General features: G+C 40.6%; 2 protein-coding genes across 2 annotated transcripts in view; both read right to left on the reverse strand.

The window, feature by feature from the left end:
• Nucleotides 1–259: 259 nt before the first annotated feature.
• NSRP1 (nuclear speckle splicing regulatory protein 1) lies at nucleotides 260–17,021 on the reverse strand. The gene is made up of 7 exons (XM_063342006.1): nucleotides 16,907–17,021; nucleotides 15,636–15,723; nucleotides 6,375–6,431; nucleotides 6,122–6,253; nucleotides 5,001–5,208; nucleotides 4,307–4,415; nucleotides 260–1,900 (listed from the first exon to the last, which is right to left on the reverse strand). Exons 1-7 carry the CDS (start codon nucleotides 16,924–16,926, stop codon nucleotides 862–864), a joined length of 1,653 nt encoding a protein of 550 aa, XP_063198076.1. The 5' UTR covers nucleotides 16,927–17,021; the 3' UTR covers nucleotides 260–861.
• Nucleotides 17,022–17,374: 353 nt separating this feature from the next.
• Nucleotides 17,375–25,795, reverse strand: part of EFCAB5 (EF-hand calcium binding domain 5) — a 43,982-nt gene continuing 35,561 nt past the window's right edge. Inside the window, exons 16-23 of the mRNA XM_063342563.1 lie at nucleotides 24,920–25,092; nucleotides 23,962–24,190; nucleotides 23,085–23,237; nucleotides 21,780–21,883; nucleotides 20,725–20,978; nucleotides 19,935–20,164; nucleotides 19,639–19,735; nucleotides 17,375–18,151 (exon numbers count right to left, since the gene is read on the reverse strand). Of these exons, the coding sequence (XP_063198633.1) occupies nucleotides 17,943–18,151; nucleotides 19,639–19,735; nucleotides 19,935–20,164; nucleotides 20,725–20,978; nucleotides 21,780–21,883; nucleotides 23,085–23,237; nucleotides 23,962–24,190; nucleotides 24,920–25,092 (1,449 nt within the window). The 3' untranslated portion in view covers nucleotides 17,375–17,942. The remainder of the gene's footprint in view (nucleotides 18,152–19,638; nucleotides 19,736–19,934; nucleotides 20,165–20,724; nucleotides 20,979–21,779; nucleotides 21,884–23,084; nucleotides 23,238–23,961; nucleotides 24,191–24,919; nucleotides 25,093–25,795) is intronic.

Consider the following 25,795-nt stretch of genomic DNA (forward strand, 5'->3'; position numbering starts at 1 on the left):
GAAACCATTGTGAAAAGTGTTGAAAATGTATTCTAAGAACTGACCACTGTCAGATATCCTACTCACCAAGCTATAGTTTGGAGATAAGTTTATTCTTGATTACGAACCTTTGAACAGACAGACTGACAAATCTAAAATATGACCTCCAGCAGAAAAAACAGGTATGACTGTAATACATGAAAAAAGACTCATACCTTATTTCACACAAAAAAGATGCAGAAAAACAACACAAGCATTAAAAAAACCACCACGCATCAGATCCAGTACGTATCCTACACTTTATTTGTTTCTGTACATAGGTCCCCAAAACCAAAGCCCACACATAAATACAAAATTCACACGTCAATATGCATTTAGCTTACAAAATGCCATACTAAGTACAGAAATCTCCTAGATCATTATTCAGGCTGTTTTTCTTGCCTTTTCACCACTTTTATAGATCTGCTTCTCATTTTTGAGAGCATCAGTGGGCAACAATGACTCCTGCTAAGGATGAGAACACCTTTGTTTCAGCTGGTGAAAGAAGTAGGGGCTGCCAGGGGGAAGTATTCTCACCTTCTGTTATTTAGCACTCCTACGTATGTCCCAGAATCTTTAAGTACCAAGGATGGGGTACTGAAGGCCAGGGTGGACAGAGTAAGCCAAATGTAATATTTCAACTGTATAAACAGACTAAGGGTGTGTATCAACTGATCCATTAATCCATTTCTAAAGTTATTCTTCTATTATGGCACGCACAATTTCTTGTGAAAGCCAGGAATAAATAGCTAGGATACACTCTTACTTCTGTACAAGAGTCCATGCAGCAGTAGCTCTTCCTCTTGGTTGACAGCCCAAGTGTTTTTGTCCACCACAGGGACATTAATCTTCTTCCTTCTCAATGTAAGATTTAGTACTGACACGTGCCATTTGCCTTGCCAAATAGCGGTCCCTTGCTGACATCACTGTCTCTTCATTGCTCCGTTTGGCAAATTTGCTCAAGCTCTCAGATGGCTTCTGTGCTTGTTCTTTCTCCTCTTTCTCCCCTTCTTCCCCAGCTTTACGTTTCTGCTCAGACAAAATTACAGAGCTGGATCTTCCCTTCTCATCCACCTCTCTCTCTTTTCCCTTTCTCTCTTTTTCCAGATCGTTCTCTCCATCTTTTTTTAAAGATGTAGGAGAACTCTCCCTCCTCTCTCTGTATCTCTTTTCATCACTACCATATTTCTCTTTCCTCTCCTTCACATGATCTTCCTTTTCTCTGTATTTCTCTCCTCTTTCCTTCTCCCTGTCATTATATCTATCTTTACCATTTCTTATTCTTTCTTTCTCTCGTTCCTTTTCTGAGCCCTTCTCTTCTCTCTCCTTTGCCTTCCTCCATTCTCTCCCATGTCCCTCCCTCTCTTTTCTTTCCTTCCCCCTTTGTTTATCATCTTGCTCTTCCCTCCTTCTGTAGTTATCTTTAGAACTGTGATCCCCGTATCTATGTCGCTCTTCCTTTTCCCTTTGGTGATCCTTTTCGTGAGTCCGACTTCTCTCATAATCTTTTTCCCTGTATTGTTCATCATTTCCCCTTCTGCTTGGTCTGCTCTCTCCCCTCTTTGTAAGGTGATTTGTTTGGGCTTTTGTGCGCAGTTCTTCCTCCACACTGGATGAGCTTGGTGACCTGGAATGCCTCTGGCTCTTCTGAACTTTAGCCTCCTCTTCACTGCTTACAGAGCTTGCTCGCCTTTTTTTCTTTTTCAAATTTACTTCACTACTTTTGTGTCTCTTATCATCATCACTACTATCAGTTCCTAAGTCAGTATCAGCGTCTGGATTATTCTCTTTCTTAACAGAGGGCTTCGGTTTTTGTTTTTCATATGGGCATTTGTTCCTCTGGTTGGATTCATCGTAACTGTCAGGTTTTTCTTCCTTTATCCTACAGTTTTTATGTTAAAAAAGAAAAAACAACATTACACAGCCCGAAATCTCAGAATTTTCTATAAACTGACTTCTGGTCAGGACTTAAGCAAAAGATGCTGCTGAGAAGTCTAAGAAAACAAATCTATCTGTGGCTCGGGTTCCAGGAATCCTGCGCAACGGATTTCTATCAAGTATCTGTATCTGGTTCATTGGTGAATGCGAGCTGATGAATTTATTGAAAAGAATGACTACGGTTAAGTATCTGTAGCCTCCATCTAAGGAAGAAGATGTAGATTTGTATTCTTGTGTAAGCTTTTTGGCAAGCTACACATTTTTTCCTTTGTGTTTATTCCTCTATTCACGTCAAATAATTATCCAGAGAAGAAGCACGTTGTATGTTTTGCTGACAGAGGTTAAGAACATGGCTTCCATTAGCAGTAGTAGATTTTTTTTTTAATCCAGTATTTCTGAAGATCTCACTGTTGTGGCTAGATAGAAATTAGTATCTTTTAACAGCTCAGATTCCTAAATATGAAAAGACGATCCGTGGAGGATCAATTTGGGCAGCAGAGAGGAAGTTTATGCTTTTTCATTTTTTTCTGACTGATAAAGAAATACATGTTCACTCACACAAGCCACATGTCCCTTCTTTTTAATCATACAGCTACAGTAACAGTCTGTGGTAAATTCTTATGAATCAGCACACCATCTAGTTAGACTGAATGTCTGATGCATGCTTGAAAGCACAGTTAGTCTATGAAAAATGAGTAAAAATCATGCTGAAAAGTTTGATAATTTATTTAGTAATTCCATGAATTACAATGACAAGTCAAAGGTGGGTCACTTCAGGGGAAAGTGATGCAAATTCTGACATTTAAAAATTGAGCTGTTTTCTCTGTATATCCTATTGCACCACCGTAAGAAAAATAAAATTAAAATATACATCTGAGCTTACTTGAAAGCCTTACTGGGAGCACCATCTACAGTACTTCTTGTTCTCCTCTGAACTGATTTTATATACAACTCACAAAAGAAACATTTCCTTAATTTGCAAGACTAAGAAACCATCATTTCAAATGATCTAGATACAGTACAACAGTAAATATTCCTGAAGATGCTCTGAAAGAAGAACTATTAAAGGAAATGGACAACCAAGTGGGCTGGCCAACGCTGCTACTGTTTTTACAAAGAGATGCAAGTGAATAACTTAGATTTTATCAATAAAAAGAAGAAACCACAAAATGCAGAATTCATTTCACCACCTCAGTAGCCGTCTTTGTGCATCACTGAACCCATGCAGGTATCTCTCTTTGGTGAAAGTCTGAGGCAGGATGTTTTTCCACACACATAGGTATGCTAATACTTTAGGTCTCAAATTACAAAACTGTGGTCTCAAATTTCCCATTTTCTGCTTAAATTCAGGAAGCTGTTCTGCTTTTCTTCCAGTCAGTAATTCTTATTTCCTGGGTTTTTTTTATACTACCTTTCCCTATTTATTTCTAATAAGGCGGTACATCCTTATACTAACGATATTATCGAGAATTCCCTTATTTCAGATAGCCGAATAACTTCACTGTGATCACTTTCTTCATTTAAACTAAGAATCCACTTTCTAATAATCCAGTCTCAGATCTAGAAGAGCTCTTGATGAAAGCTGCAGTTTCTTTGTGATGGCAAGCACTTAACCAGTGACATCCAGGTTTAAGACCTACCTCAAGTGAGGCTTAACCTGAATTAATTGTTTCAAAAGATCAGTTGTTGCATATAAGAAACATATGCCCTTCACTGTATTTATCCACAGGGCAGAGTTTCACCATCTCAACTACATAAATAATTCGGCCTTATCTCATTACTTTGCTTTGGAATGTGCATATATTAAGATTTTAAAATATTCCCACTGGATTTCCTACATGTTTGATTAATTTCCTTATACCACAGCATCAACACTCGATTAATTTCTTTTTTATGAACCTGTAAACGGGGAGTAAGCACAAAGTTCACGACTCACATTCTTTTACAGAAATTCATATCACATCATTTCCCATGACTTACCTCTGTGCTCATTATTTTACCTTTTGTCTCCCTCATGATTCAAAATATATAACTTAATGCCGATTGCCAAATATTATGTAAACCAAAGTAAATACAGGTTAGAATACAAAGCAGCATTACAAGTATGGCTGTCCTCTTGATACTTTTTAAACAGCATCCCTCTCTTGCTTTCTTGTCTTATAGTATATACTACTAATGATCATTAGATATTTTCCAAATAATTCAGTTCATCATCTGTATAAAGTAATCAACTTACCCTACCAGTGTTTTAGTACTCTCTGTTTAATTCTTACAGTGTTGCAGTGTGTCTGGAATCACAAACAGCCAGAAGCTGGTTTATATCTGAAAGCGTTCTGGAATCACATCCTACCTGGCTTCACGGAAGCTGCATTTGGGCATCTCTTCTTCCCCTACCCTCTGGTTTAAAAGATGTCTGTAAAATCCACTGAGATCCTTCTGTTTCGTCACATCCAGGTACGCTAAGAGAAAGAAAGTAAGGTTGGATTTACTGTGCCACAAATACTCATCAGATACAACTCACAACTGGCAGACAACACCAAGACTGTAATCTCCACCCTGGAGGTTTTCAAGCCCAGAGGGGAAAAAGCTCAGAGCAACCTGATTTGACCTCACAGCAGACCACGCTTTGAGCAGGAGACTGGAATAGATGACTTTCAGAGGTCCACTCCTACCTGATTTATCTTATGACCGTATATCCTATTCTTAACACCTATTCCTGGGTCATAGTACAGGATGTCTGACGTTAGGAGTGCAAGCACCATTGTATCCCAGGCTTATGAGTCTTCCTTCAAAAACTGGCACTTCCTCAAAAATTAAAAGTAGCAACCCAAATGGTACTGACACACAGAGGAGCTTCCTCTGTTCCTTTAGTGACATGTACAAAGGAAAATGACAGACAAGTGGGATCTGATTCAGTATCTGTTATCTGGTCTTTTTTGATTTCAATTATCCTAAGCCTTACAGAGAGACCAGATGACAACGTTGTAAATCATGTACAAGACCATATTTCTTTCTAAGGGGAATTATTTCAGTGTGAATCTCACCCTCGATAGCTGCCTCTCTTCTTTCTCTTTCCTCCTCCTCAGCCCTTTCTTGCAGCTTCTTCTTGTAGGCTGAAGTCACAAAGGCCTCTTTGTGAGCAAACTCTCCTCCTTCCATTTCACGTTCTTTCTGAATTTTTCTTTCCATTCTTTTCTCTTGCTCCTTCTTTCTTATCTCAGCTGCTTTGAGGATATTTTGGATGTATCTGGGCTAAAATAAGGGGGAAGAAAGGCGTAATGTTGAGAGATAATGAAGGTGGTTGAGAAAACACAAACTGGGATTGCTGGAGATGTTGAAGAAAGTTGGTAATGCAAGAAAATTGACCGAAGCTAGTCTAACTTGTTCTCACACTGTTTGATAGCTATCGGAAATAACTTGTCATTCCCTTTTAGATCACTACCGTGGCATGTTTCCCAATAACAAAAGAGGTTGCCGTACTCAGTCAAAACACTCAGCCCATCTCTGACTAGGATGATTTTTGCTCTCAGTGAAATTAAATGTTTTTTCATTTCTCACCCCTCTGTCTCCTGTCTCGTAACAGCCTTGCCTTTCTATTGCTGTAAAGGAGTGGGAAGCTTCCTTTTATACTCACATAACCTGACAAGAGCTGTCAAATGAAACAGAGTGACAATGAAAATATCACTTGTCAGGATAATTCAGCAATGGTTTAAAACAAGGCATTGGGCTGTGGAAATTGGCTCACATTTCACCAACGGAAGTTAATTACTTCAGTCTTCTCACAGTCCTCCGGTAAGGACACTAGTGAGTGAGGAGGGACAATTTACGTTGGCTTAATAATGAAAGAATCTTTATTATCAGAAGTAGTAATGTTGCAGGGCCCATTGCCTCTAATTCTATTATCCCATTGTAACGTTCTCCTCAGAAATACATGGAAAGATAGACTATATGTACATCATAAATTGGGTGGCAAAGTTGTGGTCTGGAGCCCACAAAACTAACAGTTTTGCCAAAATTCTTGCAAATTACTACCCTATGTGATAGGACTTAAGCACAATACCTGTATGCCCCATGAGAAAATGCATTTGGCAAAGCTTAGAAGTTAAGCAGAGTTATTCCAAGCATACAGAGATAAGACAGACAGCATACATTTTCAGGTATCGACCTTTTTGTCATCTTTTCCGGATAACATTTTGGCATTACTTTCTTTCTTCTTCTGCTGCATTTCATCATAAATACTGTCATATTCGTACACTGTAGCATCTTCTTCCAAAGCCTTCTGAATTTCCAATTTAGTCTAAAAGAAAAAAAGGGAGGAGAAGATACCAAAAAATGAAGCATGAATTATTTTACTGTTTTCAAACATTTTATTCCTGTATTGTAATTTAAACTGATCTATAGTATAAACCACATTTTACCTGTTTCATTGCTTGTTTTTTCAATGCTTCTTTCTGAAGACTTTCACCAACGGATGGCTATAAGAAGGAAACATTGCAGACATAAAATTAATTACATTGACACAGCTCATATTATTTTTCTACCATTCTAACAAACAACTATATAATAGTCCCATTACTCAAGTCAGTCTTTCATTTCAATGGTATTTTTCTGTAAGCAAGAAAAACTGTAAGTTCATTCACAAACATACAATGAATCAGCCTTTTTATTGAGCAAAGTATTGCAGTACCTCACCAAATACATGTATATTTTTTAAATGAAAATGGTGATGCGTTTAAGAACGCTACTTCAATGAGGTTAGTACCTCAAAAGCTGCATAGAATTTCATGCCATTTCACAAAACAAGTAATCTCTGTCCAAGAAATGCTCAGAGACATAGGAGGTCTGTGAAAACTGTTTAGTTGCAAATCGTTCCTCCAACCACTGCCAAAAATCTAGTAGAAAAGACAGATCCCTCCACTATGGCAAGGGTCAGTCTGTTGGTGCAAGAAGCGAGCACATCAGCAGGTAAAACACCTAGCAAAGGACAGCTAAAGTCAGTAGTAAAACACATCCCTAAGAAATGGATGCTTGTAATACATCTACTCACTCCCAAACACCGCAATTACTTCAGGTTTTGCCATTAAAAAAAGAAAAAAAGGAAAAGACACAAAACAACCCCCCCCAAATCATCAGAAATTGGAATTATATCCTCCTACCAATTTATATATCAAAAACTTTTTAATGTTCTTGGCAATTATATGTTTGTGAATAAAGAAGGATAAATGTTCTCAATGATTTTTTAAATTATACTTCTAATAGTCTGTGAAATAGGTAAGTGCTATTCAGAACATACATAGTCCTCTTCCAGATGTAAATGTCATCAGAGATGTAGCAGTTGTGAGCAGACATTCTTACTAACAATCACAATTTACTATTCATAGTAAAAAACAAGTATCCAAAAGGATTTGGTAAGTTTGATCTGTATCATTAGTTCCATATTTTTAGAAATAAGAATATTGCCGATTTGAACAGCATGTGTTTCAAACGTTAATGTTTAATTTCCCAAGATTAGTATGATAGAAAACAGCAATACTGATCTTCCCTAAGAAAAGATATATCTACTACTGAAAACATGTTTTCTAATCATGCTGTCTTCTCAAAAAAAAGCTTTGCATTTTATTGAGTTTTTTCTTTTAATTAGTGTTGAACTAAACTGCATTATCTTTTCTCAACCAATAGATAATACTGTTTATTAAACAAATTCACTATAAATGACAGGACTCGTATCCTTGTTTATGTAATTAAATATCTCTTCATCTTAAAAAGCAGAAATAGGAAGGAAAAATCCTTTTGCATTTTGGCAGCTTCCCAAGTTTTGCAACTTTGACTAATACATGCTCTATATCACATTTAAAAAAAAAACAAAGAGGTTGTGTAATCAGCTTTTAATAAAAAATGGAAACCAACTAGGAGGGAGCCTGGCAGCAGGGACTACAATCTTCTGAAATCAAACAGAATTAGCACCATGTAAATTCAAACAGTTACCCTGAACAAGGCGGCTTTTGATTTCATTTGATGTTTAAAATAAAATAATAACATGTCGTGACCCTTCTTTCTTACCCTATTAAAATTTTAACAGATGTGTCAACAAGGAAGAAAACCAAGTGCTTTTCCACAATTTTCTACATGACAGACTGTAAACAATCCAAATATTTTTTCACTGGTTAATTTCAGAAACAAGGAACAAGTCATGCCATGAGCATCAGAATTAATGGAGTTTCATTATATGTGACTTTGTGCCCTCTGTCTCTTTACTTCGCCTATCATCTCCTCAGACACCCTGCCTGCTTGAATTGGCAGCTGGGCAAGACTGTGTGTGACCAAAAGCTAGCCCTGTGCCGAGCCGTCAGTCAACGGTTCCCCCTCAACACAGAGAAAGATTAAACTCACAAATTCTCGTCCATGTCTGTCCCTTTACCCAGCTGCCAGTTTCCCTACAGACCACAGAACAGAGTACCTTTGGGACCTCTGGCACCCAGCAAGGACAGTTAAGACTGTTAGCGAGTTCTCAAGTCATACGGGACTAACTAACAGGTACACACAGTGATCACCTGTAAGGGCTTTTTATCTGCTATGCAAAGCATAAATAATAAAAAGGATTGCAGGCTTCTGTGTAGCTTTTTCATTTAAAAAAAAAAAAAAGCTAGAAAGGTAGCGTCTCAGAGGAGTACCAACTCTAAGGCAACCAACTAAGGCAACACTGTCAATATTTGGAGAATTACATACAGTATCACACAACAGCATTCAGAATTGTAGGTAGTCAGACCTTTGCTCACTCCCCAAAAACATACTAGGACTTACTTTCATAAACATATTACAATCAGAAAAATGGAGATGCAGAATATTCAAAATATTGCTTCCTAGCCCACCCCAAGTGAGGGTCCTAGAGACAAGTAAAAATGGGAATTTGAAAGGGCACACATTCCAACTTTTTCCAGTGCTTTAATTGCTACATGCAGGCTTAGACAAAATCCATCCCTGCTTTCAAAATGTTAGACCCTGTGGTTAAATTACAGTACACAGAGAGAAAGCATGACGTGCACTCTCATGGAAGAAAAACCCTGCACTGCCTCAGTTGTGCCCCCCTCTCTTACCCAGCGCAGATAACCGGGTAAGGAAGCAGACCACGCTTTAGGAAGCTGAGCCTGGCAGACATTAGCAACACACTCACAAAGAGTCCACTGTGGTACCGGGGACTACACCCTGTATACTGCAGCTTGCTGATTATTTGGACTAGAATTGGATATAGTCTCTTATTTATTTATGTAGCTGGTTGGCTGGTGGACTGGGGGAAGTGGATAGCGGATTATTTAGTTTAAAACAATCTGCAAGAATCTTGGCTTCATTCATCTAGTATTTACCTCTGGCTTACAAGACTGAAGACCTGATGTTGAGGAATATTTAAAATACTGTACTTAATTTTTATGCTGTATGATTTCTTCTAAAAAAATGCTATAAAGGAGTCCATATAAACTTCTTAATATAAACAACTATTTTAAGTTGGGAGTGGAACACACACCAGCATTACACAGAAGACCTAGACTTCTTCCTGGCTCTTGGGGAAGAAGATGGTTCTCTGCTTGTCAAATTAAGGGTCATCAGTGAAGGCTTCCTTTATCAGACACTCTTACACTGGTTTTACAGAAAGGTACCTAGAGAGTAAGGAATCTCCCCTGCATTACTCCAGAAAGCAAGAGCTCAGTAAAAGACAAAACAGATGCTGCAGGTATATTTACAGAATAAGCTTTATTCCACCCAAATATTTGAAACACTGCTTAGAATGTTTTCCTTGTCTGCCTACACGGAATAAAGGTGTTGATCTACAAAGATTACATAAACACAAAAGTAATATATAATCCTCTTTATTGTACATATAATTGTAAAGAAGTCCACCTGTGATTCGTTTGTCTATAGTGGCTGTAAGTTTACAAAAAACAAACACCTTCCCTAATGGTTTATGGTTGACAATTTCCTGTTGTGCTATGAGCTCTGATAGATGAGAACTTCCCGTTCTTTTGTATTGTTTTTACTTATCAACTGCCCATTTATTAAAGGCCCTATAAACTCAGTAATCTGTCTCATGCTTTCTCTTTCCCTGCAGTCAAGCTATTCTTCTGAAGCACAAAGCTTATAGTTTAATATTTTCTGCAAGGAGAAAATGCTTTAACCCTATCCTGGAAAACTACATAGAATTCATGCAAATCAAGGAACTCTTAGAAATGAGACTCCACAGTCTAGCAGCCCTACAAGACCATGGAATATAGCTTGTACACAATGGAAGTTTAAAAAAAAAAAAAGAAAATAGAAGGAGTAACAAAAGAAATTGCTCTAATCTACTAACATTTCTCACTGTTCTCTCCCATTTTTTATCTCCTTCAGGTATCTATAAACTTCTTTCAGGTTCTGAAGTGCTTGAGCTACCTCCTTATTTTTATCCTGCAGGTAAGCACCTCTTGTAAGTTACTTCTTAAAAGGGCATCTTTATATTGCTCCTACGCAATCAAAGAAGAACAGACATTCGAACTACTGACCAATGTTGTTGGGTTTGTCTCAGCTATGCTCAAATAATGACAGCATGGAAACAATTTACAGCTTTATACAAAAAGCTCAATTCAAAGTTCAAAAGCAAACTCCTAAAAAGGCAATTCCACAAATGAGACAACTAAAACAAGTCTTAGTCTGTGACTAGTATCATTTTCAGTGTTGAAGCTGGTTTCCTAGGAAGTTACGATCTTAAATCCGAGGCTGAGAATGTCTTGTAAAAGATGTAAAAAATCTTTACATTGTAAAAAATGTCACAACTTTTAACAGATGCTCTCAAAGTATATGTGAGATGCCTGACTTGTTTTTCCCAACATACAAGAACTATGAGACCAACAAATTCTGACAGAATAGCTATTATTAATGGAGTATCCCATATTAGCTGCATAGCCTGCCCCTGCCTCCTCAGGAAAAGCATCTGTGCTCCTAACAAAACCTCAGGCACGTCACTTACTGATAGGCCACGTAAGACATCCCTCCATTCCTTTTTTAAAACCAAAAGATGCTTCTGCTCTAATCTAACCTGTTATGAAAGACCCATGAAGGGGCTTTGCCCTTTAACACTGCCCTTTTGAATCCTCTACATGCTGCTTTGCAGTAGACACATAAAATAAATTACCTTTGTTTCAAGTGAAATACATTTTAAAGGGAAATGAAATGCTTCAATGACGTCAGGCAGATTACATGTAGTTTGATTTTAATCCCTCACTACAACCACCTATTTTTAACTGGATGTACAGAAAAAAATGGACCGAAGAGCAACAACAGGATAATTTGGACTCTATTTGATCAGCAAGTGAAAGAAGCACAGACAGTCAGGCAGTTCACAAAATGCAAAGCTTACATTTATACTGAGCTAGCCAGTCCGAGAGCACTTTATTGTGAAAGAGTGAGAAACAGACACTTTCAGAGCAAAATTCATCTCACTTTAGAACGAGACAAGTTGTGCCCCAGAGGCACCTGTATCTCTGCTGACTGCAGAGGGAGCTCAGGAAGCTCAAGTGCAGATACCTGCAAGGGTTTCTATGCATCTTGCCCAAGTTTGTGGCCCTACATGAGTAAGTCTCAGAAGGGCTGAGATGTGACTCTGCTCACTTCATTCTCCTCACATCAGATAAGAAATCTCATACTGTGAGATATTTGTATTCGTGACACTTTGGTATGAAAACATCTTAAAATGCACTACTTACACTCTCATGTATATGTATTTAGCAGTGCTTCATTAAGGCCTGCCCTCACAGAGACCTATATCATCCAACTACAGCCTGCACGTGGATGATCACTAAATGTACACGCGACTCAAGCCTTCATGGCGGGGGGGGAAGAAAAATCAAGCGAGGCAACAGATTCATCTCAATTCGTACACTATATGAGTGATGGCTACTAGCAAAAGATTAAGAACATGGAAAAACAAGTCACCTACAGAATTAGCTTTCCTTGGCATTCCCTTCTGGCTTCCAGAAATCAGGAGTTTAGGGACTTCCTGAACTGGAGGATGCACCTGGACCATTGTTTGACACCAAGAGCATCCCTTAATTTGACTAATCCATTTCTGAATTCATTTATATTTTTGGCCATGCCACAATGAGTTTCACAACTTAATTATACATTGTGTGGAGAAAAATCCCCAACTTCCTTTTGTTTAGATTTAACCAGTTCCTTGGTAATTCCACAATATGCCCTACTGCTTATATTATGAGAAATGAAAAAATCACTTTACTTTCTCTGAATTGTTCTTGATTTTACATATATCCTCTTGAGTTATTCCTCTCCACTTCCTTCTCCTCAGTGATCTGCTTTCTAAGAGCCCCTTTAGCCTACTTAGCCTTACTTTGCATGAAAACGGTTGCAGAAACTCTGGTCATCATCAATACTCATTAGTCTGCCAATCTTTTTTTTTAGTCATACTGTATCCTTTGCTAAGTTGCAAAGTGAATGGAAGGATCTATAACCAAAACCAAAAATCTGAGACTACAACAGGATATAGTTTTCTGCTTGTTTTCAGCTTCTTCCTTTGTGCCTGCTTAAACACTCCATTTATCTTTTAGATGGTCACTGAAAAAAAAAACACCGTCTCAAGCTGATACATTCACAGAACCATCCACACTGACTTCACAATTTCTCTCCTGAATTTAGCACCGATTGTGGTCTATGTACAGTTATTTTTTCAGCTACACTTTATATCCTGTAGCAAGAAATCAATTCTGAAAGGCTGGTAAGGTACAGGTATGTATGTTTGTTAATTCTGATACAATCAAGAAACAGAAATTCTATCTGCTGTACCAGAGAGATATTTTCAACTCAATTCGAAAGATAAAATGGAAGAGCGCGCTGGGAATACTGACAAGCCACCTCTGAAAACACAATGCATGAATAAGGGAAAAATGGTTTTGGAGAAAATGGATATATCACAAATAACAGTAAGCTAGAATGGGAACATATTTCTAACATATCATAGTTTGCTGCTGTAACATCTGCTCTCTACAACAGGCTTTCCTAGGTGTAACAACCTTTCCCCCAGCTTTTAAAGATAGCAACAGCTCCCCATTACGAAGGCAAATAATTCAGAACTACATTGTCTAGAAGTAACTGTAATCGCCTGGTTTACTTTTTCCCAGTCAACATTGATTTCAAGAAAATTTCCACCCCAGATGTTCTGTTTCTTATGAACTAAACCAAAGACCATCTTCATCAGCAACTAATAGCCACTAATTTACTTGGCCACCGCAAAAAAAACCTTTCAAATTCCTTCAGCAGGGTACAGGAAAAATCTTAAAAGAAATATGCATAGTAACATATAAAAAAAAAAAGGGGGGGGAGCAAAAGTTTGGTATCTAATATATAATCACGGACCAAGTCAGGTGTGCAGATTTCCCAGCACAAACTTTATTAGAGTTCAGTTAAAAATACATAATCTTCAGACATTTGAGATGTAGTTCTGACTGATAAGGTAGCAGACAGGAAATGAAACCCCTCCCAAATGCTGCTCCTTATCTTGAAAAGCTCTGAAATTATTATTGAACTAATAAAGTAATTTTGCTTTTTTTAAAAATGATCTTCTTTGATAAAAGCAGCTATGAGATTATTACTTTTTGCTGGGCATGTACCATACTGATGAGCATGACAACTTTTAAGAGTCTTTAAAGCAGACTCTGGTAGTGAATCTGTCAGCCTTTCTGAAAGGGAGGATACCTGATCTGTTAAGCTAAAAGTCAGTAGAGAGCATCATACATTATTATTATTATTAGACTTATTAACACTCATTATTTTGCTTTAATGTTTAGATATTAAAAGAAAACAAGAAGTGAAAAAATACAAGATAGCCCCATACTCACGAAGGTTCACAGTCCTACCATGTAATGTTTAATGACAGAAGATTAATTCAAGCTCATCCTTGGGATCTGGAAAATGTGGGATCAGTCCCTTCATGTAGAGAAAGACAGCAAATCCCAAACTGTCAAGGAAAGCGCTCCTGCCATTGAGGACAGTGAATCCACTGTCATCTCCGTTAGCCGTATCTAAAGGAAAACATCTCCTTAGAGATACTGTGCCAGCTATGGGCTCAAGTGGAGGGATGCACCTCCTGAGATGAGTGAGGACAGTAGCTAAGTGAGGAAAGAGATGGGATTTATAACATATTCCTGTCCTCTGTGTTTCCTGTAAGTCCTATACGCTGCAGTGAGGCAGATTCATGCTGAGGGCTGAGCGGGTATCACTAGGAAGGCCCTCAGCCCTTTCATGCCTTCTATAAAGGGAGCTCAGACACCTTCAACAGCAGCATTCTGGATTCTGTAATGGAACCAGGCACAGACACTGGGAATTGCTAGATTCAGGCTTTCTATGACATAAAAATAACAACTGCTAGTTCATTAAAAAAAAAATTTAAAAAAACCAACCAGTTTTGCTAATAGGAAACAGAAGCTGACAAAGATTATTTGATGCTTTATTAGCACTGGGTTCTTTTCAGCCACACGAAAGAAAGAGAACTGAGTGAAGCTCTAGAGAAGTCAGAACATTTTTGTAAATGTCCTGTCTGCAAATTTCAACTGATTCTAAATTTCTACTTCTTAAATGTTAAAATTCTAGAATATGGGTATATGTAGAGTTTATTTTCTGGATTTTGTGGAAAAAAGTTAAATATGCACATAATGACATCATGATGAAATTATCACAATTCCAGATCGATAAAAGTCAGTAAATTGTAACATCATGTCCAGAAAGCTCCATCCATGTGGAGAGTTCATCTCCGTAATTCTGAATTTCCATTCTTTACCTGTAAACTATCGAGCTGCTGGCTTTAAATCTTTCAAAAATCCTGGTTCTGAAGTCAGGTTTCTGTAAGGTACCCAAACCAGCCTATGTATCACACCGGTTCTTGGATGCCCCCCATACTCATAGCAGTATAGATAGAAGTGTAATTTTTATAGTGTACAGCACCCTCTACTGGGGCAGGTAGAAAGTTAATATTTTGAAGGTAATACTTAAGAAAAAAAATAAAATTAAAGGACACTGTAGAAAAGAACACCATCAACATCATGCAATGTATTTATACATCACAGAGTATCAATAAACTCTGTGATCACAGAAAACCTGTGTATTGTTCAATATAACATGACAAGTTTTGTGAGTACTTCCAGAACTACAAGCAATTCTCATTACTTGCCTTTTTTTTTTTTTTTTTTGCTTTAGAATTTCTGGTTTGTACACCTTTGCTTTTGTTTACAGTGAGTCTGAATATCATACATCAGTTATATGAAATTTGGGTTGAATGAGCTAAAGGATAAAATACACTTAGCAACTTTAAAGTCAGTACCTGAGAATACTGTCTTTCTATAAATAGAAATATTTACCAGCGGTAGCCAACAAATTTCTTTACAAGCTAGATACTGTTCGTGCTTGCAAACAGGTTTCCACACGTGATGAACTTTTGGAAGAGGTGACAGAAAGTAACTAACAATCAAGTCACCGCTTCCATGTAACTTGCACTAAAGAAAACACAGATCATACTTCACCCCCAAATCCAAAATGATGATACGTATCTTGGTGACACTATCATAAGCTGATGCAGGCATTAAGAGTGGTAAACAAATAACTTGCAGAATATGGGGCAAATTTCAGAAGAAAACTGTTAAACTGACCTCTTCATCAGAGTCATCTGCAAAAACTGAGAGCTTCTTCGAAACAAGATTTTTCTGTGGCAATTTTTTGGGCATAATGAGCCCATATCTAGAGAAAAAAAAAATTACCGTTAACATTACTTGCAAAAAAACACACAGCATTTCCAAAACAAAAATCTACCATTCACAACTTTAGAAACAAAAGATCAGCATCAACGTGATGTATCAAGTATAGCTCTGAGCAGCAGCTGCGCACTCAGCCTTGCCAGCTCCTCCCATAGCTATTGCTGTCTTTTTACATGCAAAGTTTCTGGATACATCGATCCTTCCTAAACTGTGCCATGAATTCCTCTTGTCTAGAGTTCTCAAAGTGATTTATTTTTTTTTCTCCCTCGGAGAAGTAAGAAAGTACTAATGTTTAACCTGCAGAGATTTGGTCTTAGCCTACACTAGACACTATTCTGTAACTATGTTTGCTGGGGCAATGAATTCACCTATTTTGTGTGGTAATGTAAACCACTAACTCACAGATATAGCTGCAGCAAAAGACAAGATTTAGTCAGCTTATGTCACGCAGAGACTGATTAACCACACACACAGAACCCTTCTGCTGACACCACCCATCTCTCTGCTCAGAAACACTTCCCATGGTTTTGGTAACGACCTCTAAATCAGGAATTTCTGCCCTACCTGCCCTTCTCCGAGTCCATCCCTGAGTAAATAGCTTGTCACAGCCCGCAGCGCTGAGCTGGACAACCCCACGATGCCATCGGCACTACATCCTCATTGTGACGAACTATTCGCCCCCGTCTGCTCCGAACGCGTTCCCCAACAGCTCCGGTTGCGGTGAGCCGAGAGGCCACCGCCGCCCCCCGGCCCTGCCAGGCCCCTGTTCGGAGGGGTGATGGTGGCAGGCCGTGTGGGAATCCTGAGGAGATTCTACTTCCTAAGAGTCAAAACCACCCCCACCCCCACCACCCCGCAACACCGCAGCAGCCTCCGATGCCTTCCCAATGCTTCGAGTTCTGTTTGTTTTTAATAACCTCCAGGCACACGGCTGACATACACCGGCCGGGAGGAGCGAGCCCCATCCTGCGGCCCGGCCCGGCGGGGGGTTCTGTCAGAGCTCACCCCGGCCCGAGGCAAGGCCCCGCCTGCGCCCGCCCTCAGTGGCGGCGCCAAGGCCCCCCCAGCCGCTGCCCCGCGGAGCGGGACTCGGCCCGACCCTCCGCCCCGAGGAGCCCGGCGGCGGCGCGGCAGAGCCCCGCAGCCCCAGCGCCACCGTCACTCACTGCTTGCTCAACGCCGCCATCTTGTCCCGGCCGCTGCCGTCGCCGCCGCCAGGTAGAGCCGCCTGCCGTTCCGCGGCCGCAGATTCCTCACGGCTCAGACGCCCCCCAACCCTTTCCCCGCCCACCCCGGCGGCTCCCGCCGCACCGCGCCGCGGTCCCGCTCCGGAAGGGAAGCGGAGAGCGGGCAGAGAGGGACGGAAGCGGGCGACGAGGTTTTTTAGCAGTCCATTGGCGAGTGGCGAAAGTGCCGACGGAGGAAGGGCTGCTGCGGGTGGCCCGCGACGCCCTGAGGGGAGCCGAGCCGGGCCGAAAGGAGCCGAAAGGAGCCGAAAGGAGCCGAGCCGAGCCGAAAATAGCCGAAAGGAGCCGAGGCCCCGCCTGGGCCCGGGGGCGAGCAAGGCCCGAGGCGGGCTACCACCCCGCGGCCGCTGGTTGCCCGGGGCAGGGGGGTGAGAAGCCACCCTGCCCCCGCCAGCCGTCACCTACCTGCAGTCGTCGCTTGTTGGCGACTGAAGAAAGAAAGAAAGAGGAGTTTTAATTTCCCAAAATTTTATTAAAAAAGTGATTCCGCCAAAAGAAACATTATTGGAAAGATGAAATCTTGCTGCCGACGGTGCAGTTGGCTCCAGTTTCAAGCTTTATCCCAATAAGAAAGCTTTATTTGCTATATTAAAAGTGTAGAGCTTTTCCACAACATGTTAAGAAAAACTTGACAGAACGCTGATTAACAACCTCAAGATAAAATTATTCCTAAGAAGTAATTTAAGGAGACTGAATCTTGAAAATTTTTGCTGCATCATTTGCGTTGTAGCTTGGCAGTCATAAACTCATCCCTGCCTCCCTCTCATCAGAATTAATTAAAAAATCTTTAGTTGAGCTATTAATGTTCAGTAGATATACTAGCAAAATTGTTTCCTTCAATGTTTTTACGGCATTTTCTTAATAATCCCTAGCAAACATCCTGCCATCTTAACAACCAATACTTAGTAGCTATGCATACAGAATAAAAAAACAAGAGTTAATTTAATAAAAGATGTCAAACACCAGAATCACTAAGGTTAGATGAGGAATTAAGAGATTTAACAGGAGGCACAGCAGAACTGGACGCCAAAAGGGGCTGAAGACAGAGGTTTTTACCGTGTTGGCTCCTCGTGCCCTGGGCTAGCGCCAGGCAGGTGTGGACCCAGTGGTCCAGGAGCTGGGCTGGCTCCCAGCCCCGCTGCCTCGCCGCCGCTCTGCGCGCCCCTGAAACAAAGGAGAAAAGAGGGAAGTCCCAAAGCCAAGTCAAACCTGTGAGCAGTGTTACCACCAGGCTGAACAGAGAAGATCATCCCGTCAGCGGAGCTCTCCTCGAGTCCAGTAATTCCACCCTGGAAAATGGTGATGCTTTGAAAAGCGGACAGTATTGTTGTGACAGCGAATGGTCGAGCGCAGGACTTATAATTTCTTTTGTATTGTGGTACACTGTGGTACCCTGTTGTACAAAGTGCTCTGCTACATTGTAATGCTAAACATTTGGTAATTAAAAATGTAAAGAGAAAAGTGCTTTTTTCCCAAGCTCAGATTTGATTTAAGAGTAATTATCCTTCAAAGCTCTTTTACTAAACGCTATTAAAGGTCACCACAGAATCATACAGGTTTCTCTGTCAATAGAGTGTAGGTTGTTTTGTGCTCTGTTCTATGTTACAGCACACGTATATGGAACATATGGGCATTACCTGATGTTCATTTTACGGAAATTCCTCTAATTGTGACTTATACCTGTATTCACACCACTGAGCTGACGCTACTCTCTCAGAATAAGTTCCACCCTGGAAAACCAACCTTTTGTAGCATACCATTGCCAAAGCTATATTCTTTCTAGTTACATCTGTGTCCCTAACCGGAGGAAGACTGGATGCTCTAGGCCTGCTTCGTTCTTTTTAGTGAATTAGTTTAATATATATGAGAACACACAAGAAGGAGCTATGACTGCATTAAGGGTTCAGTGTTCATCAGTAGGCAGGGCACTGTTGATAAATATCCCCAGCTAAATTAACAAGTCTTGTCCACGTTTTATTTTTAACTGGCCTCTCAGACTGGCATTAGATCACCAAGGGAGAGATCTCAACAAGAACAAGTCATTTATTTTGCGGAGATATTGCAAATAACAATAGCCTCTTGACTGCTCCGGCACCAAAAAAGCCCACATTCATTAAAGGAGAGCAAGACAGACTGAAACCCAGCTCCCGTGTATGGCCAGTGAGTATATTAAGTACCTGGCAGATGGTGTTTACAAAGAGGAGGGCTCACTCTGTCCGCCCACAATCGTGTTGCTGTTTGGAGCTGGGTCAGTCCCTCGGGGGGCAGGGCAGGGTGGTCTGAGGAAGATTTACTTGCCAAAAGGACCATCATTCTTAATATGTCTTTACAGATTACTTGCCAAAAGGACCATCATTCTTAATAAGTTTATTTGGGGGTTTAGAATGAGCTCACTTGTTCTGGTAGGTTTCAAAGCTGATCTGCTCCCCTTTCCTTGAGGCAGTGAATTTTGATTCTGAATTTAAGACATTGACTTTTATTGACCAAAACTGACTGCAGATGTTTAGGAATCCTTATCTGTTGTTTAATCTATTGTGAAATCAAAGTTAATTTCTGAAGTAAGGACCTTAAAAGCACTCAGCTAAAGGTTGCCACTGACACTGTTTGATTGCTGAGCCGTGTCTGGTAATCTCACAGTTTATGATATTTACCAGTGATGCAGTCCAGCAGGAGCTCTGCTTGAACTTGCACAGATGCAGCAGTTGGATCGAAGCAATAAATCTCCTGAATCAAATTGTCATCAAGTTTCTGCAATGCAGAGAACAAAAAGAGTCAGGTGGCAAGAACTCAAGAGAGGGGCTACAGATTTAAAGATGACCAAGTCAAGCATATAGGAAATCTGTAGGTAATGAATTATGTCACTGCCAATTCACCCTTGGCAAATTCCAGTACATCTTCTTGGGGGAGGAAGAACGGAAACCCAAGTCTCAACATTTTGAAGTCTCACCAGTTTACACTGGCTCCAGTTCTCTGTCTCCTCTGAGCCCTTCCAGTTTGGATGGAGAAGCAACAGCGCAGCCTTCACTATGTTGTGTACCGCAGCTGGAGGTTCTGCATAGCTCTTTATTTCAGCAAAGCTCTCAGCATCGAGTTTCTGGACACACTCGCGCAGGTCCTGCAGCATGAACTGGTGGAACAGAATCCCTGCATGCCTCAAATTTGCCGTATGTTCTGCCTCTGAAATCAAAAGCAAACTTTTCAAGAAGTTTCTCAGAAACATCTGCTACTCAAGACTTATGTTATCGACTGAAAAGCTCTGCCCTCTTTAGGATTAACTCTTTGGCTCCTTGACTGAGTGGTTGGTTTGTATACAGCCCAAGCATCCTATGAAACTTCTAAAAATGGGTATGTGCTTGAGAAGGAGACAAAACTTGCCCCAGGGGCAAGCAGAGGTCCATGAAGGGTTCAGGCATGCAGGTAATTCCGGAACTGTGACATTCACGTTCTTTTGATCTTAGTTGGGGCAGGTCTGAGGAAGACATTCTAGATCCCTGAAGGCAATAAAGCACCTTGCTTAACACCTTTGATTTCAATGGGACTTGGGCGCAAAAATCCTGTGAACTAGAGCCAAAATCTAGATATTCTGTTTAATTTAGGCTTGCCGAGGAGTAGTTTACGTGTACCAACAGGTCGTATTTGTCTTTCCGTATTTGTAGGAATTATATTTTAGATGTGGTTTTACTGAGATTCCTAATTTCACCCCTAGAAAATCTATTTTGGCTCTGTATGCACAATACCGAGTACGTCGGTTGGTTCTGTTTCCTCTGAAGACATCTCCAGTATCTCAGAGCAGGCAGCTTGGGCTATCTTTAGCATTTTCTGCAGGTCTTTGTGTTCATGAGGGGGTAATTTCTGGTGGCGGCCAACGCTGATATCAAATATCCCAAAAGCTTGTCCTGAGAGGTCACGGAGAGGTACTGCAATGTGATGTTCTCCACAGACAGACGTGCGAATGGCCTCTGAACTGTCTACGCACTTAAATAGGTAATCTCTGAAATGAGAAGGAAAGAGAGGAAAATGTACTAGACTCTAGCATTCCAGTTTCTTTTGGTAATTTATTTAGCATATTTTAGTAAGATGCTGTTCATCTCTTGTTGTTAAAACAAAGGTATTACATTTCTAAATCATTATTTATTTCCTTGAACTGAAATATGCACAGCTTTAAGTATCATTCAAGCCATATAAAAAAAGGAGAAAATAGCATTGTGAAACACAACATTGCTTAGCCAAGCCAATTGCTGAAAATCATGAGAGTTTAACAAACCTTGCTATAAGTTTCCTTTTTATAACCATGTTGATGTTTGTTCTATAGAGTTTTATAAAAAGTAAAAGCATCTGCTGGAACAGCAAAGGGCTGTTCAGCCAACTTTGACAGGGATGACATGCTTAAACGACAAGTCTGTGAGGATCTTGGCAGTGGAAGGAAACAGATAGTTGAAGGAAACGAGACTAATATGGCCAGGAAAAAAGACAGATTATTCTAAAGAGCAAAATGGTGCAGTGTAGGCTCTAATCCTGCAAACCTTTCAGAGCAGACGTGGAGCTTGCTTGGCAGCTCAGCTGATAAGCATTAAGTTGAAAGTTAAGTTTTTGCAGGCCTAAACTCAAAGAGAAAATACTCCTCACTCCTTCATAATTCGGTATCACATGTATATGCACCAGAAGCCTCGATAGCGAGAAAGCTACGAACACTCTTGCAGGGCTGCATTGCCGTGGGCTTTGTGTAACGCGGATCATGCCTGATGCAGACTAGAGTCTAGGCCCAGAGGTGACTAGAGGTGCTAGAGCCTACCTTGAGAGGTTTTCTTTTCTGAGGAGAAGAACGGGAGAACTATGAATTTCTTTCTGTCCTGTATTATCTGTAGTAATCATCTTTCGCAAAGCGTAGTCACATGTCTGCCAGAGAGAAATGGGAGGTTGAGCTGCATCCAAGAAAGGAATAGCTATTTTGAAGCTTGGAAAGGGAGGAAAACACTGCTTAAAGGAAAATCCCGTGTACGTTCAAGTACAATGGTATGGTTTAAAGACATCTCCCTACAATGCTTGGTTTTATTCCCAGAGTGTATTGCTCAAAGTGCATGAAGAATGTGCCCTGGACCTCCCTCAGACAGACTATTTAATCCACCCTGAGGCTCCACACTGAGGAACCCACAGGCCAAGAAGAGGTTTCCCGTCTTTTTCCCATCCCCTCACAGTCCTCTTTCTCATGCCATGTTTGTGTCAGTGTGCCTTGACATGTGAAAAGCTCAGAGGGGAGCAAATGACCTGGCTATCAGGCAGCTAACAAGGGAACAGTGCAGAGCCAGGAATGACAACAGAAAGCTGCCAACATAAACCATGCTTATCAGAGGAAGCAGCTGAATTATGGCTACAGCAGATGTCATACGGTCTTCGTGATGACACAGGATCAGTCCTAAATATTGCATACACTTTTCATCTTCTTAACTCGCTTGTCCATGAACTGACAAGCTTCCCAGGGCCCGAGTGCCTGCTGAACAACTGGAATATGATCTGCAGGGTGGGGGGCTGCCTTTACGAGCTGGCTGATTGGTAGCAGCAACTTCCTGAGTTGTATTTATGTCTTGGCTGCTGATATTAGCTCAGAATAAAGAGCTAATACATTAGCTAAGGCATTCTTTTTTTTTTCATATAAAATAGCATAATTCTGACATGCGCAGAATCTCCACAAAGCAGCAAAGCTTTAGCTGGGAATTGCAGTGCTGGCTACCCTACAGACGGATGGATGGATGGGTGGGTGAATGGATGGTTGGGCGGGCGGATGGATTGCTCTATTGGTTCTATGTAGCTGTGAGCATTGAAGTAGGATAATAGTCCCTTTTCCTGTGGCAAAGGGGCTACACTAGCAGTGCTGTTGAATTGTTGTACATGGGAGGATGAAAAGAATGAAGAGTGGGAACCTTCCCTTTCTACCTTTGTAGACCTTTCATTGCACAGGCACAAGAATCTCAGGCAGGCTTCAATTTTTATGGTAAAACCACTGGGAAATCGCAGGCAACTAGAAACGGCAGGTCCTCCCTGAAGTAGCCTTGTCAGCCCCTGACTATTACAGGCCTTTTCACTGCAGTATCCTGCGTACCTTGTCCTTGCCAGGCTCCACCAGGTACGTAACAACGGTGTGGATGCTGGGTGCCCTGGGATACAACCAGTCCAGAGCAGTAACAGTCATTTGTAGAACATTTTCCAGCATACAAATATGGTGGTAGGCTTTGCTGAAGGCATGAGAAACTCCCTGTGAAAGCAGAATGCTCCAAATGAGCCAGACAGTTCTATATGATTTGGGGAAATGTTCATGCAGCAAAATGAAGCAGAATGGTTTTAACAAGTTACTTTAATCAGAACTTGTAAAGCTGAAAAGTGACTGTGAAATGTCCCTTATCAAATAATGCTCAAAAACTCCAGAGTCCCCAGGTCACAGCCGAGTCCTAAACCAGACAACGTTGTTGTTTAGTGGAGATAGCCAAATTCACTGGTAATGTTGGCTTACTGCGCTCCCTGCTGCCCAGATGCTGCAGACACAATGAGGCCGGCTCTAAAGAGCATCCCAAAGAAATCCGGACTGCTGTTGCTTATAATTAGTCCATCATGGAAAAAGTAAGGTTTTGTGACGCTTTATGGAAACAAACACAAGTGTGAGGTTCAGAGCTTCAGGAAATTAAAGCTACTATCTTCGGGCTTTGCACAAAAGTGCAATTGATTTACTATTCAGGAGAAGCTTAAATTAATTATTGATGAAGTGATACCTGGTAATCAATTACAGATAACATTCTAATCAGTATGATACTGATAAAGTGTTCTGCTCACACCACTTTCACCATATACCGTAAAAAGGGGTACACATTTATTTTCTTAGTTGTACATCTTAGGTTTACTCAGAACGAACATGTAAAATTCAGGTGGTCCCTACACAGCTTTTTGAAGAATGATCTAACAGACTGCTTTCTGGTGGTGCCCACCTGGTAGAATCTGATCTCATGGGTCAGAAAGATGGTTTTCTCACACTGGTCCCGAAGAGTGTCAACTCCTAGAATGCCAAAGGCTCTCCAGCAAGCGTCATGCAATGGCAGTACCAGGAGTGAACCTTTTCTCTCCTCCACTGGGCGGTCATAGTTCCAGAAGTGGATATTTCCATGGAGCTGAACTCTTGGAACATGGATTGGCTTTCCCTCTTCAACAGCTGCGAAGCTGAACAACAAATTTATGACCAGGTTTGTTCAGAGTAGCAGAAAACCTTTAGCAAAGCAATAAATAATGCAGCTTTGATCTCTCCCGGCTTTTTGGCATCAGAGAAGGAAGGTGTTAGCTCCATGCTCCAACCACACCCAGAAATACCACATTTACCACTTGCATCCCAAAGACAACAGTGATAAATAAGGCTCTTTTCATCCTCAGGACATTTTAAAAACATCAACAAATGAATGTAATGATAGGGAATACAGAAGTGAGCAGCAGTTACATTTAATAGGTTAGAAGAAGCAATATTTAAAGAAAGAGACAAATATGTCTAGCTTCTGGAAACGAGAAGTAAAGAGGCATGAAAGTTGTTTATAGTGTAAACACTAGGGAAGGAAAGGCATTGTTCTCAAAAAATATCCTGTGGATGTAAACTGCTGTAAGGGAATTAATTTTTAAAGAAGAAAGGCCCAATATAATAGATTTTTCCTAAAGGGTGAGATTTATTAGACTATGAGCTAATCTCCCCAAGGAAAGGAGTGAAATCCCAAACAGAGCAGTTCTAAGTAGACCATGCAAAGTATAAGGGCACGTGTATGATAATCAATCATCCCACAACTGTCCCTGAGGAGATTTCCTCTCTGGAGTGCTCTGTTTCCAGTGCTCCCCAAACACTGGCTGGTACCCCTACATTCTAAATATTTTTAAGAAAATGAAACCGTTATTTACATCTTTTCTTACCTTACTCCTTTCATGTCTCTGTAAAGTATCTTGTTAAGAACATACGGAGCATCATCTGCAGTACATGCCACATAGCGTAGGAGAAAGTGTCCCCGCTCTGGTGAGGGCTGGTTCTCTTCCAAAAGGGCAATATATGCGCTGATCTTCTTGTTATCCCCATGGGCTTCTGCATCCTAGCAACCAAACGTTTCCCATTACATTATGTACGTTAGCCATTGGCCATTGCACTTATTTCATCTACTTAGCGCTTGTCTCATTTTTGCTGAGATGTTGTTCTGGGTCACAGATTTTGTATGTCATGCACCAACTGCATGACATGTGTGTGTCTGTGCTGTGATCGTGTCTGACCGGTACGCTCTGTCGCAAGCGAAAACACTTCGTATTTTGATTGGCAAGGAAAATGGGTTTCTTTTCTTCCTGCTGCTAATGGGGAGCAGTTCATATAAAAATAATCCCAATTATAACCTGTGTCTAAGCAAAACTCCTTCTCTGATAGGACGTTCCTTTGGAACAATCAGACAAACAAGTGCCAGGGTTGCTATCACACACCTAGGCAATATTGCAAGAGCACTTCAGCTACCATGAGAGAAGTTTTGCTTTGAGGGGGCTTTAACAATCGAAACAATCTAACAATCTAAAGTTGCAGCTGCAATTTAAAAATGAAACTATCTATCTCCAGTACAAATTAATGATCTTTGTCCCGCGCCGAGTCTGGCGTGTTTCATTTCAGAAGCTCTAAAACTAGAACTAAAACTAAATCTAAAACTAGATTTCCGGATTTGATCTGAGTCAGCCCTTCAAAAAGTGAGACATATTATCCAGGAGATGCACCCTTTATTGGCAAAGCATGGTCAAGAATTCTTGTATTGCAGATCT

This window comes from Chroicocephalus ridibundus, chromosome 7 (genome assembly GCF_963924245.1).
Source record: "Chroicocephalus ridibundus chromosome 7, bChrRid1.1, whole genome shotgun sequence".
Lineage (NCBI taxonomy): Eukaryota > Metazoa > Chordata > Aves > Charadriiformes > Laridae > Chroicocephalus > Chroicocephalus ridibundus.